This window comes from Dreissena polymorpha, chromosome 9 (assembly GCF_020536995.1).
Source record: "Dreissena polymorpha isolate Duluth1 chromosome 9, UMN_Dpol_1.0, whole genome shotgun sequence".
In the NCBI taxonomy this organism is placed as follows: Eukaryota; Metazoa; Mollusca; class Bivalvia; order Myida; family Dreissenidae; genus Dreissena; species Dreissena polymorpha.
The window spans coordinates 13,536,715-13,550,764 of record NC_068363.1 but is presented as its reverse complement, the minus strand read 5'-3'; the positions used below and the strand labels follow the sequence as shown (position 1 = coordinate 13,550,764).

The following is a 14,050-nucleotide window of genomic DNA, read 5'->3' as shown; positions in this document are numbered from 1 at the left end:
CAGAGAATGTGTTTCACACAAAAAAACAACAGATGGCTGTCTTCACAGCTAAGGTCAAACTTTAAGGTTGAGATGGTTTCCATGTAAGACAATGTCATGCGTTGAGGTCAAAGTTCAAGCTTAGGCTCCTTATTAATAACATACTATTTATGTTTTTCCAGGTTGTAAAATTCTTGTGCATTGATGGATTTTGAAATAAATTGCCACACATTCTTACCTATATGGGACTGGGTTTCACGCATAAATCATTTTCCCACATTTAAGAACAATGTCAAACACATGCTAGTGTGTGTTGACCAAGCTCTAACTTCTTCATTCAGTGATGGATGTTAAAACAGCTTTGCAATAAATTAAATTTAAATGTATTCTAGGGGATTATTTTAGATGAATAAAATGGTTATTTTTATGGAAAAGTCAATGTTCAACAAAGCAATTTTATTGTCAAAATACGTACAATGTAGATATAATTTCAAAATAACTTAAGAGGATTGCTAAACCATATCAGGCCAGGTGTTGAGCACAAAAACCTGATAGCTAAGTCAAAGTAATAGATTCGGATACAAAGTCGAAGTCAATTTGTGTTGTAATTTATTTACAATCTTATACCTATGAATGCCATAAACAAAGTTAATCAATCACATCAGATAATTATAATGACAATGTTATTTGTTTATGTTATGTAAATGTTGAAATTCAAAGTCAGTGGTAAAATATATGCACATTTCTTCTTGGATGCCCTCTATTCACCTCAGGAAACCCGATACCTTTTGAGCAGCATAAGACCATCCGAGCAGCTTTGTATATTTTAGCGTGAACTTACATAGGGTAAGTAAATTGGAAAAATTAAAAAAATTAAAAGTCCAATTTCAAACAACTGTGTATTCACATTGATAACAAAGGTATTGGCCTACATGTAGAAAAAATCCTGAAAATTTTTCTTAAAAAATGAGGGAAACACCTACTATAGGCCTCTACAAAGTAAAGAAATTGCAACAAAATGGCTGGAAATTAGGTTTTTTTGTCACAAAAAAAAAAAGTTGCTGCTCAAATAAGGTTTCTTATTCTTCTCCAGATGGTTTCCATGTTTTCCCAACATAGTCATTAAAAACGCAAATATCTCCACAAAAAATAGTTTTCTGGAGAAACCCTGCTGAGAGGTTATGGCAGACATGTGTAAGTTTGTATAAATCCTTTAATTATTGTAGTGGCTTGCAAATTAAAGCAGTTTTTCTCTCCTACATGCCTGAACATGGCCCATTTTGCCCGATCTACTTCAGGGAGCCACATTTCGCTCATTTTTGAAGAAAATTTTTCAGGATTTTTTCTACATGTAGGCCAAATACTTTTGCTATCAATGTTAATACACGGTTGTTTGAAATTGGACTTTAATTTTTTTTAAATTTTTCCAATTTACTTACCCTATGTAAGTTCACGCTAAAATATACAAAGCTGCTCGGATGGTCTTATGCTGCTCAAAAGGTATCAGGTTTCCTGGGGTGCTATTATAATTGCAAGTCCATAATTATCATTTTAGGCAATATATATTACGCATCAATATATGGTTCTATTTCAAAGCAATATTTAAGGTATTGATGACATTATAGTTCTAATTTAGTCCCTTTATGTAAAAAATTGATATAAAGTGATATTAGAAAAAACACAACTGAACTTAAATTTGACTATGTTTGCATGTATTGTCTGTTTCAGTTTTTCTAAACTTGAAAACAAATTATTGAACATGTGCCTGATATTAATGATTTTTGCAAATTAGGCATTACATACCATATGTAAAATTCACGATTTAGTCTCAATAAAGTTACCAGTATACTGAATGAATTTTGAATGTTAAAACATAAAAAAATGGTCAAATATTCTGCATATACTCATCAAACGTAGAACAATTCTCTTGAAGTCTTGTTCTGAAAAAATTGGTAAATCTATCATGTATTATAACTATATGTGACAGTGTCATGATATTCAGTACCAGAACATGTATATGAGCCACGACAATGTTTTGGATTCTTCAGGCTTATAAGCATGTGCAATATTGGATGAAAAATAACATTTCTGTCACACAAAAACAAACTTTGACTCGTTACAGATGACTGATATATTTTAAGGGTACACTGCTTAAATTATAGAAGACAAAATAAAACACACACAAAACTAACAATCTAAATCAAAAAAGCCAAACCTTTTGTGAGGGCAATGTGCTAAAAATCATAATAGTATAAAATATATTCGTTTATTTATTTGTTCTACAAATACTCCATTGGTTTATGAAGGGAGGACTTAGGTAGCCAGCAGCCCGCAAGTCAATTTTGCCTTTTTTGTAATAGAAAAGGGATATAACCCAATCATGAATGATTTATTATAGCTTATTATTTATGATATCCATGACTCTATGATTGTACACAATGTATGCACATTTCATCAATATTAAAAAAAGTTTTTGTTTCAAAACCACAAACCAAAATGTTGGCAACTTACGAAAATGAATACGTAGCTCAATTTCAAGTTAAGGAACAGCTCAACCACTGAGTTTACGATAGCTTTTAGCTGTGTTGGAAGATTGTCATACCTAGTAATGATACAGGTTTAGATATAGGTTTGATTGTAGCACTTACATTTTCATGGACTGTGAAGTTTTTAATACTGGTGATATTATGTAACTTTATATATCAATTGACACATTTTCACAACTAAGTATAAAATATGAAACATCACCAGAACTTTAATCTAGTTGTTAGCATCCATGTAAAGGAATTTCTTTTCTTGGTAGTGCATTCCAGTATTTTACAGTTTCTGCCAGCTTACCTATTTATTTAAAGTGGCACCTTGTAATTTTTGGCAGCCATTTGTTTTATTGAATTCTGGGAAATTTCCTTTCCACGAAGTCACTTTGAGAATCCATTTGTTGAAAACAAGATGTATCAAAGTAAATCAATTTGTAATACTTTGTAATTTTCATCATTTTTCTAAATCAGGCGCCATTTTGTCGTATTGTTATGATGTTTGATAAATGAAGTCATTTATCGAACCATTTTTTGATCATTATTTTTATGCCCCCGGAAGGGCGGCATATAGTTTTTGAACTGTCCGTTAGTCCGTCAGTCTGTCCGTCTGTCCGTCTGTCCGAAAACTTTAACATTGCCCATAACTTTTGCAATATTAAAGATAGCAACTTGATGTTTAGCATGCATGTGTATCTCATGGAGCTACACATTTTGAGTGGTAAAAGGTCAAGGTCATCATTCAAGGTCAAAGGTCAAATATATGGCTCCAAAGCGGGGCAGTAGGGGGCATTGTGTTTCTGACTAACACATCTCTTGTTCGTTATAATTTGATTATTTTTCATTCAAATGATGTTTTTACTAATTTATGTCATAGCCACACGCTAACCTCCTGTGTATTCCCATATGCACCGTAGTGGTGACAACACAGAATATACCGTGTGGTTATGATTGCAAAAGTGTCACGTATTATTTGAGAGTGTGATAATGATGGTCATTTGTATTGAAGATGTTTCTGAGCTGAACAATAAAGTTTGGAAGAGCTGATAAGTTGATAAGTTCAAGAACATTAAGCAGAGAAAAATTCTGTTGTAAATGGTCAATTTCCTGTGCTTAAGGTTCTTGAACTCATCACACAGCTTGGTGATCCATAAATATCGAAAGTCTAGTATATACTCGGATGTGTTTAGTAGGAATAATATAATTAATATGTAAACAGGTTGACTGTCAATTAAATTGAAGTTAAAACAATGCTGTATATTCAAAAAAAAGGTTTCTTGTATCAATATTTGTTTATATAAAATCCCAATTTGGTACATTTGGTCAATAAAAAATTCCCAAATTTGTCATTTTATCTTTTTTAGCTCCACGGGCCAAAGGCCAGCGGGGCTTATGTCATGGTCCTGTGTCCGTCGTGTGTGCGTCCGTGCGTGCGTCCGTGCGTGCGTTAACTTTTTCTTTAAACATCTTCTTCTCCTAAACTACTGGTCCAAATCTGATGAAATTTCTCAGGAATGTTCCTGTGGTGAACCTCTTTCAAATTTGTTCAAATTATGCCCCTGGGGTCAAATTTGACCCTGCCCCATGGATTCAAAAAATTGAAAATTTGCTTATATAAGGCCTATTTTGTGCAAACTTTAAAAATCTTCTTGTCCATAACCATTAGGCCTAGGGCTACCAAATTTGGTATGTATTGACATCTTATAGTCCTCTACCAAGTTTGTTCAAATTATGCCCCTGGGGTTAAATTTGACCCTGCCTCGGGGGGTCAAAACATTGAAAATTTGCTTATATAAGGCCTATTTTGTGCAAACTTTAAAAATCTTCTTGTCCATAACCGTATGGCATAGGGCTACCAAATTTGGTATGTAGTGACATCTTATTGTCCTCTACCAAGTTTGTTCAAATTATGCCCCTGGGGTTAAATTTGACCCTGCCTCGGGGGGTCAAAACATTGAAAATTTGCTTATATAAGGCCTATTTTGTGTAAACTTTAAAAATCTTCTAGTCCGTAACCGTATGGCATAGGGCTACCAAATTTGCTATGTAGTGACATCTCATAGTCCTCTACCAAGTTTGTTCAAATTATGCCCCTGGGGTTAAATTTGACCCTGCCTCGGGGGGTCAAAACATTGAAAATTTGCTTATATAAGGCCTATTTTGTGCAAACTTTAAAAATCTTCTTGTCCATAACCGTATGGCATAGGGCTACCAAATTTGGTATGTAGTGACATCTTATTGTCCTCTACCAAGTTTGTTCAAATTATGCCCCTGGGGTCAAATTTGACCCTGCCATGGGGGGTTAAAAAATTGAAAATTTGCTTATGTAAGGCCTATTTTCTGCAAACTTTAAAAATCTTCTTGTCCATTACCATTGGGTCTAGGGCTACCAAATTTGCCATGTAGTGACATCTTATAGTCCTCTACCAAGTTTGTTCAAATTATGCCCCTGGGGTTAAATTTGACCCTGCCCCGGGGGGTTAAAAAATTGAAAATTTGCTTATATAAGGGTTAAATTTGACCCTGCCCCGGGGGGTTAAAAAATTGAAAATTTGCTTATATAAGGCCTATTTTGTGCAAACTTTAAAAATCTTCTTGTCAATAACCAATTGGCCTAGGGCTACCAAATTTGCTATATAGTGACATTCTATAGTCCTCTACCAAGTTTGTTCAAATTATGCCCCTGGGGTCAAATTTGACCCTGCCCCGGGGGTTTAAAAAATTGAAAATTAGCTTATATAAGGCCTATTTTGTGCAAACTTTAAAAATCTTCTTGTCCATAACCATTGGGCCTAGGGCTACCAAATTTTGTATGTAGTGACATCTTATAGTCCTATATCAAGTTTGTTCAAATTATGCCCCTGGGGTCAAATTTGACCCTGCCCCGGGGGGTAAAAAAATTGAACATTTGCTTATATAAGTTTTTTTTTGTGAAAACTTTAAAAATCTTCTTGTCCATAACCATTGGGCCAAGGGCTACCAAATTTGGTATGTAGTGACATCTTATAGTCCTCTACCAAGTTTGTTCAAATTATGCCCCTGGGGTCAAATTTGACCCTGCCCCGGGGGGGTCAAATAATTGAAAATTTGCTTATATAAGGCCTATTTTGTGAAAACTTTAAAAATCTTCTCGTCCATTACCATTGGGCCTAGGGCTACCAAATTTGGTATGTAGTGGCATCTAATAGTCCTCTACCAAGTTTCTTCAAATTATGCCCCTGGGGTCAAATTTGACCCTGCCCTGGGGGGTCAAAAAATCAAAAATTTGCTTATATAAGGCCTATTTTGTGCAAACTTTAAAAATCTTCTTGTCCATAACCGTATGGCATAGGGCTACCAAATTTGGTATGTACTGACATCTTATAGTCCTCTACCAAGTTTGTTCAAATTAAGCCCCTGGGATCAAATTTGATCGTTCCCCAGGTGTCACAAAATTGAACATATGCTTATATCGGGCCCATTTTGTGCAAACTATAAAAATCTTCTTGTCCATAACCATTGGGCCTATTTTTACCAAATTCGGTAGGTAGTGACATCTAATAGTTCTCTACTTAGTTTGTTCAAATTATGCCCCTAGGAACAAATTTGACCTTGTCCCAGGGGTCACAAAAATGAACATAAATTATGCTTAAATAAGGCCTTTTTTTGTGCAAACTTTAAAAAACTTCTTGTTCTTAATTATAGAGCTTAGGGCTACTAAATTTGGTATGTAGTGATATCTTATAGTCCTCTACCAAATTTGTTCAAATTATTCCCCTGGGCTCAAATTTGACCCGGCCCCGGGGGTCACAAAACTGAACATATGACGTTTACCAGTGGAGATTACTGCGGCTGTTTGGCTGTGACCAACAACAACATCAACATCTTGTAAACATGAGATAAAACCCTGTCATTTAGTGCCATTTTAGGTCAGATGGTGACTGCTTACAAAGGCATTGAAGTAAGAACATGTGTTATGAATGTTTTTCTTATAAACTGAAAAAAGTCGGGTTTTATTTAAATATGTCGAAAGTGACCATATATCCGGATGAAAATATTTTGGATGACATGTTAATTTCATGTCTTTTTTATAGTGTTAAAACCAGTTTAATAATATATTATTGATTTTAAAAACACAGCTTCCATGAACATAATTATTTCAAGGAAAGTCAATATATGATACTGCACGGTAAACTCAAACTTTGTATCAAAGAGAAGGTGTTGAAATTAATGAAGTGCAATGTCTTAACTATCGTTTATGCTGCTTTTTAATAACTAATGATTCATTGTTCCATTTGTGAATCGTGACTGATCATGAATTGTTGAAATGATTGTCAATTGCTCAACAATCCATATATATTTCTGACCATTTTATAATTTTCTTAATATTAGTTATGAATTGATCTTAGAAGTCAAATGTATTACTTAATTAAATACATTTATAAATATAAAGAAATAATCTTTAGATTATCATAATATTCTCAGGCTTGTTGGTCTTAGGGATGTGTGGGTTGATGAGCAATTTCTCCTTTTATCACAATTATTTCTACCCTACCTGATCATTTCCTTCATATTCCATTTTAATTCAATTGACGTCTGCAACCTCTTTCAAATTGGGAAAGTCCAAAATGTGTTGTTTGGTAAAGGGTTAAGGAATTTTGATTCCTATGGGTCTTGTGAATCTGTTTCAAATCAAATGCGTAGATTTGATCTTCAGCATCTAAAAATATGTGAAATAGAAAGAATGACAATATATTTTGGAGAGATAAATGTACCTACGTTATAAGCAATGGACCTGTGCAACAATTCCCAGGCTTTTTTGTCTGTTTAGTTAACACGGTAGTAACTTTTTCCTTATATAAAAATGCTCATCCTTCCAACTTTAAGCGCCCAGTGGGACGAGGGATAGAAAGAGAAAGTCACAATTTGCTTGAGTACATTTCAACCCATGCACATTACACGTTATTTTCGCAAAGAAAAAACAGTGGAGCGATGCAGGGCCATCATGGCCCTCTTGTTTTAAATCTCAATTTTACTGAAGAATCAGTTTGGGGTGGATAAACCGTGTCACTATCAATAGATGATTTCAGTGTTTTGTGCAGTTTGTAAACATTGTCATACCAATCACACTTATTGGTTCCTACGGTGTACTCCTTTACGATATATAATCGTGGCAAGTTACTTTCTAGACTGATGATGGAAACCGGGTGTAATCCTCATGGAAATTGTGCTTTTCATGCATAATATTGTTTAAACATTTTTAATATGAAAATATTATAATAGAAATATAGGCCTGTTACATCCTTACAATGTGATTTATTAAATATGACACTAACAAAACAGACTGCTCCGATAATGTTTTTATGTCCCCCAGTCTATACTGAGGGGACATATTGTTTTTGCCCTGTCTGTTGGTTGGTTGCGTCAAACTTTAACATTGGTCATAACTTTTGCAATATTGAAGATAGCTACTTGATATTTGGCATGCGTGTGTATCTCATGGAGCTGCACATTTTGAGTGGTGAAAGGTCAAGGTCATCCTTCAAGGTCAAAGGTCAAATATATGGGGAGGCATAGTGTTTCACAAACACATCTTGTTTAACCCTAATGTCTTAAACAAGCAATCATAAGCAATAATAGAAAATATTATATGTTGAAGCCTTACGATAATTAAGTCAAATTTTACCTTAAATATGACTGGAATGTGTTAAATAACTTTGCAATGTGATATAACAAATAATGAACATTAGTCACTTAGAACTTCGATCAGAAAACTAACATAAAATATCAATTTATCATTTCATGAATTGGTGTTATAACCCGAAAAAAACGATATAATTAAGTGTCTTTTTTAATTGTCGGACTCCTCGAAATCTGTCCGAACTCAAAAGAATTTCAAAAGTAAGGACTCCTTACTCAGATTAGTTAGTGTCAAACACTGCAGATCAATTCAAATATTCATTTAGATGCATTTTGGCTTTAAATGTTTAGTTTCAGTGCTCATTTTATTTGTTCACGTGCAGATAATGCACTTTTGGAACAAAATTGATTAAATTTTCCTTTCTTTGGGGATTTTTTCAAATGGCAGTTTGGAATTATGTATTTTTTAGCTCGACTTTTCGAAGAAAAAAGAGAGCTTTACTACTCGCACTGGCGTCGGCGTTGGTTAAAGTTTTTTATAAAGTCAAAGATAATTAACTCAAACTTGGAATACTTCTTTATGGCAACAAGACAATTGTGTAGGTCAAGGTGCATAATGATGTCAGCATTATTTTTAGAGTTATGCCATTTTTATATTAGAAAATTGAAAATTTGGTTAAGATTTGTGTTTAGGACCACTTTATTCCTAAAGTATCAAAGCTATTGCTTTCATACTTGCAACACTGTCCAACAGGGCACACTCTGAACAATATTACTGAAGCAACTGGTCTGTAATCCTAAATCTATAATTATCAGTCCAATGAAACATCATCCTTTTAGTAAAATACAGTGGATCAGTAAAAATATTATCAGAATATGATATTTTTTCTATATTTTGTATATTAAATATTGTGTTAATGTTTAATTTTGTTGATTAATATAAATATAAGCAGGACAGGGGAGGTAATACACTACAGGGGAAACAAATGCAATAAGTTTAAATTTATTGTTACAGATTTGCCTCCCTTGTAATATATTTAAATTTTACCAAGTGTAAGGCTAACAGCATTTTTGTAATGCATACTACTACTAATGCTACTACTACTACTACTACTTCTAATACTACTACTACTACTACTACTACTACTACTGCTGCTGCTGCTGCTGCTGCTGCTGCTACTACTACTACTACTACTTCTACTACTACTACTACTACTACTACTACTACTACTACTACTACTACTACTACTACTACTTCCTTCTACTACAACTCTACTACTACTACTACTACTACTACTACGACTACTACTACTACTCTACTACTACTTCTACTACTACTCTACTACTACTACTACTACTACTACTACTACTACAACTTCTACTACTACTTCTACTACTACTACTACTACTTCTACTACTACTACTTTTACTACTACTACGACTACTACTACTACTACTACTATTTCTTCTGCTACCACCACCACCACCACCACCACCACCACCACCACCATTCACAGTGACTAAAAACGTATTCACACAATGGCTGCTACTACAACTTATAGCCCATATTTTATTTAAATTTTACCAAATGTAAGGCTTACTGCATTTTTGTAATGCATTGTAACCACCACCACCACCACCCACCACCACCCACCACCACCACCACCCAATGGCTGTTACTACAACTTATAGCCCATATATGGGGGCATGCATGTTTTACAAACAGCCCTTGTTTATTATTTAGTCATTCCTTTACTATGCATCAAGAGATTCTGTAATAACTGTCCACAATTGTTCTATATTATCTAGCTGAGTGTCATATATAAGATCCAGGTTGCTAGCGTCATGGTCAAAGTCACACACAAAGGTTAAAATCACACATTTTGATTAAACATGCCGTATTTGGGGAGGATTCTACCATACTTAAATGGATTCTCAAAATGTCCTGATGTAATTGTTCTGAATTATCAGACAGTGGTCTGCATTTTATTGTCTGCAAACCCATCACAGGTACAAATGAGTTCAAAAAAAAAATTGACAAAAGGCACAACCCTTCACTTATACCTTTTCTTTTAGTTCTCACCCATCCATAAACAAAATTTATTTGGCAGGGGATATCAATTCAACGAATTTGCTTGTTATCTTGACAGTATTTTGGCGAAGTTTAAATCTGGGTCAGATGTGATTAAAAACAATGTCCTCTTGTCAAATGTGAAGAAATCTTGTTAGCATTCAAGGGCCACATTTATGACTCAGTTTTGGTTAAACTTGGTCCGAATGATTATCTTCATAATAAGAAGGGCATTTTTATTCCCTCTTTTGAAGAAAAGGGGGTATATAGTTTTCGCACTGTCTGGCAGTCTGTCACACTTTTTGTGTCCGCTCTCTAATTCAAATAGTTTTCATCCGATCTTTACGAAACTTGGTCAGAAGTTGTATCTAGACAAAATATAGGTCAAGTTCGTATATGGGTCATGCCGGGTTAAAAACTAGGTCACGGGGTCGAAAAAACAAATCCAAGGGAAGTAATAAGCTTTAAATGGACATAATTATCTGACCTGCCAAATTATAAATTTTTGTTAAATAAATCAAAGCGTCACAGTAGGTGGCATTATGTTTCTGACAAACACATCGTGGAAAAAGGTCAAGGTCATCCATTCAAGGTCCAAGGTCAAAAATATATATCCAAGGGACGTAATAAGCTTTAAATTATTCAATATTGAACATAGCAACTTGATATTTGGCATGCATGTGTATCTCATGGAGCTGCACATTTTGAGTAGTAAATCTACAGTCACGGTAGTGGCTTTTAATTATTTGCTACTAAAAATAGACATTTGTTAGAGACAATTATTTTCAAGAGAATTTATATAATTATAAATCTCAGATTTTTTTTTATTCATTTTAAAACATATATTGTTTACATACATGTCTTTCATTTGCAATCAATGGTTTTATACAGTAATATGTCTTATAAATCTTATAAATCTCAGATTATATATTCCCTTACCAAGAATTTAAGTTCTTTTCACAGTTACTGTACAGATTTTTTACTTTGATTATTTATAACTCAAATGATTGATGTGTCAATTTTTTTTTAATGATATAATTATCATTTCTTTCCTGTGCTAATTTGTGAATGGTAGGGTTCATTACATAGATACATGATGAACTCTGGCTATGATTTCTTTGATAAACCACAGGCCTTGGTTGTCAGTGATGTCTGACTTTGTCACTGTCTAAAGACCCCCCCCCCCCCGGTTGGATTGGACAAAATCCACAGGGAAGTAATAAGCTTTAAAGGGAGATGATTTCTATACCTGCCAAATGTTAAAATGAAATTTTATTTCAAAGCGGCACAGTAGGGGGCATTGTGTTTCTGACGAACACATCTCTAGTTTAATCTGGGTCAAGTATGGTCTACTAGATCACTTTGCCCAGTCTTCAGCAATAGGTTTCAATGAATCTTTTTCACTCTTATGCACTTATTGACCATGTAGGTGGGAAGATTGTTCTGTTGCACTTATCACCCATCTAGAATAAATAATGATTTATTAAAGCCCTTGCTACAGTCTCATATTGAATTGTAACAAGCAGTTATTGCACATCTATTATATTCTATGAAAATGACATGAACTTGAATTGTATCAACAACTATTTCAGATAATATACCTAATGCGGATTATCTAGAGCAGCAACAGAAAGAGGCCCAGGCGAAGGCTGCTTCTAGCGGGGACAAGGACCTCTCGCCCACCGTCCCCAAAATCTCTAAGCCCCCTTTGTCGCCACATACAGTGCACAGCCTCGCCTCTCTGCGACCATCTCTACAACAATTAACCTCAAACTATGACCCACTTGCGTACCCATCTAGTGCCAGTATGCTTTACGCAGTTTCAACAATGAACGCTACTGTAGTGTCACCCTCAGTTTTGCCAGCAATATCAGGTATTAATACAGCCCACATGTTGACAAGCGCAACCAAATCAACAGACACGTTTCAAAAGCCAGCTGTACCGATAACGTCACCAGAACTTGCAGCATTTCAGCAAGGGATGCAGCGGATACCACCAATATCTCATCTCTCACCAAAACATTTCAGACAGTCACATTTAGAGGGTCTGTCCATGTCGTTGCCTGTGTCTCTGTCTGCTGTAAAAGAATCTCTATCCAGTGCAGAAGTAGAGTCTCAGATCACTGCTTCAGAATCACAGATTGCTGCTGTAAACAGAATCCTGAAGCAGTCAGCACTAGTGACTGGAATCATGGAAACTCCCTCGTCTACAACCACCAGTAAATCAGTATCACAGATTGCTGCTGTAAACAGAAGCCTGAAGCAGTCAGCACAAGTGACTGGAATCATGGAAACTCCCTCGTCTTCAACCACCAGTAAATCAGGACGTCGGAAAGCTGACCCAACCACCTACTCTGAAGAGTCCTCCCCGACCTTTATCCCGCCTATTAACCCCAAAAAATCTCGCCAACAGTCGCCAGTGAGAGCTGTGACCTCCACATCTGCCAGTATGGAAGGTGCTTTGCCTCCACTGCATGCGAGTATGGACATGCTTCCAAGGTTGCACAGGCTTGACACAGAGTCTTTTCCACTTAGATCACAAAACATCCAGTCGACGTTAGAGGATTTCGATGCATTGCGGACACCAACGTTTCTCCCTTCGTCAGTTGTGGGCGATGTGCAAAGCAGTGCGCATGATATAAGCTTGCATCAAATGTCAGTTGACCGTGAACAAATGGCAGCTTATGCTAAAGCTGTTGAACAAGATCAGTCATATGTGATTGCTGACAGAGAACAAACCTACACACCTTCATCGGACAGGGCTTCCATCAACTACTCACATCAGCAGGAAGTCAGGGTCAAAGGTTAGTAGCAAGATCGATATGAGCTGAGCTCTGGGAAAACAGGTTTAAATGCATGTCCATGAAGTGTCGTCGAGATTAGCCTTTTGAGGTCTGCACAGGCTTATCAGGGACAACACTTTTGGCCTTTGTTGCATTTTTTCATTTGAAGGAAATCACTTCTTCGCAAAAATTAAGCGTTGACGAAAATTGTTGTCCTGATAGCCTGTACGGACTGCACAAGCTTATTGTGTAAACACGAAACGCACATGCATTTAAGAGTGAGCCTTATATGTAGATGGGTTATTTAACAGAATTATGATGGACCTAGTTGTTGTCCCCTACCAGTTTCACCGGAGGGGACTTATGGTTTTCGCTTTGTCTGTCTGTCTGTCTGTCTGTCTGTCATCTGTCGGTCGTCTGTCGGTCGTCTGTCTGTCGTCTGTCTGTCTGTCTGTCTTTTAAAGTTATCGCAGGATCCAGACAGACGGATGGACGTCCGTCTGTCTGTCTGGATCCTGCGATAACTTTAAAAGATCTTAATATTTTTCATGAAACTTGAAACATGGATAGATGGCAATATGGACATTATGAATGTCATTTCATTTTGTTCCTACGTCATAAATTCTGGTTGCTATGGCAACAAATAAAAAAATTCTGACAATAGTGGCATTTCTGACAATGGTGGTGCCGGTAGGGAACTATATTGCTTCGCAATAGTCTTGTTATAACTGTAATCATTTGTTTAATTAAACATTATTAAAGTTTGAAAAAGATTTTAAAAAATCTCTTTCAAAATATTTGCCACAAAAGCTTACATCTTCAGACCTTGTTTAAAACTTTATTCTGATTTTGAACACTGATACATTTACCAAAGCTTGAGTAAAATACAAAAGACCTTGATTTTCATAGACGAATTTTGAACTTTTTTTAAAACTGTGCACGTGAAACATAAATAATGTTAGTAGATGCCTATGTTTGCCGCTTTAGTACAATAAAGGCTATTGTTGCTATAGTGAAACATTGTGAACACTCTATAAGTCACATTTTAGTTCAATCGTTTGAAT

At 35.5% G+C, this 14,050-nt stretch overlaps 1 protein-coding gene across 1 annotated transcript in view; it reads left to right on the top strand.

Annotated features, from left to right (window-relative positions):
- The window catches only part of LOC127845871 (uncharacterized), a 78,435-nt gene that overhangs the window by 21,614 nt on the left and 42,771 nt on the right, over positions 1-14,050 (top strand). The window contains exon 6 of the mRNA XM_052377045.1: positions 11,796-13,007. Coding sequence (XP_052233005.1) covers positions 11,796-13,007 — 1,212 coding nt within the window. The remainder of the gene's footprint in view (positions 1-11,795; positions 13,008-14,050) is intronic.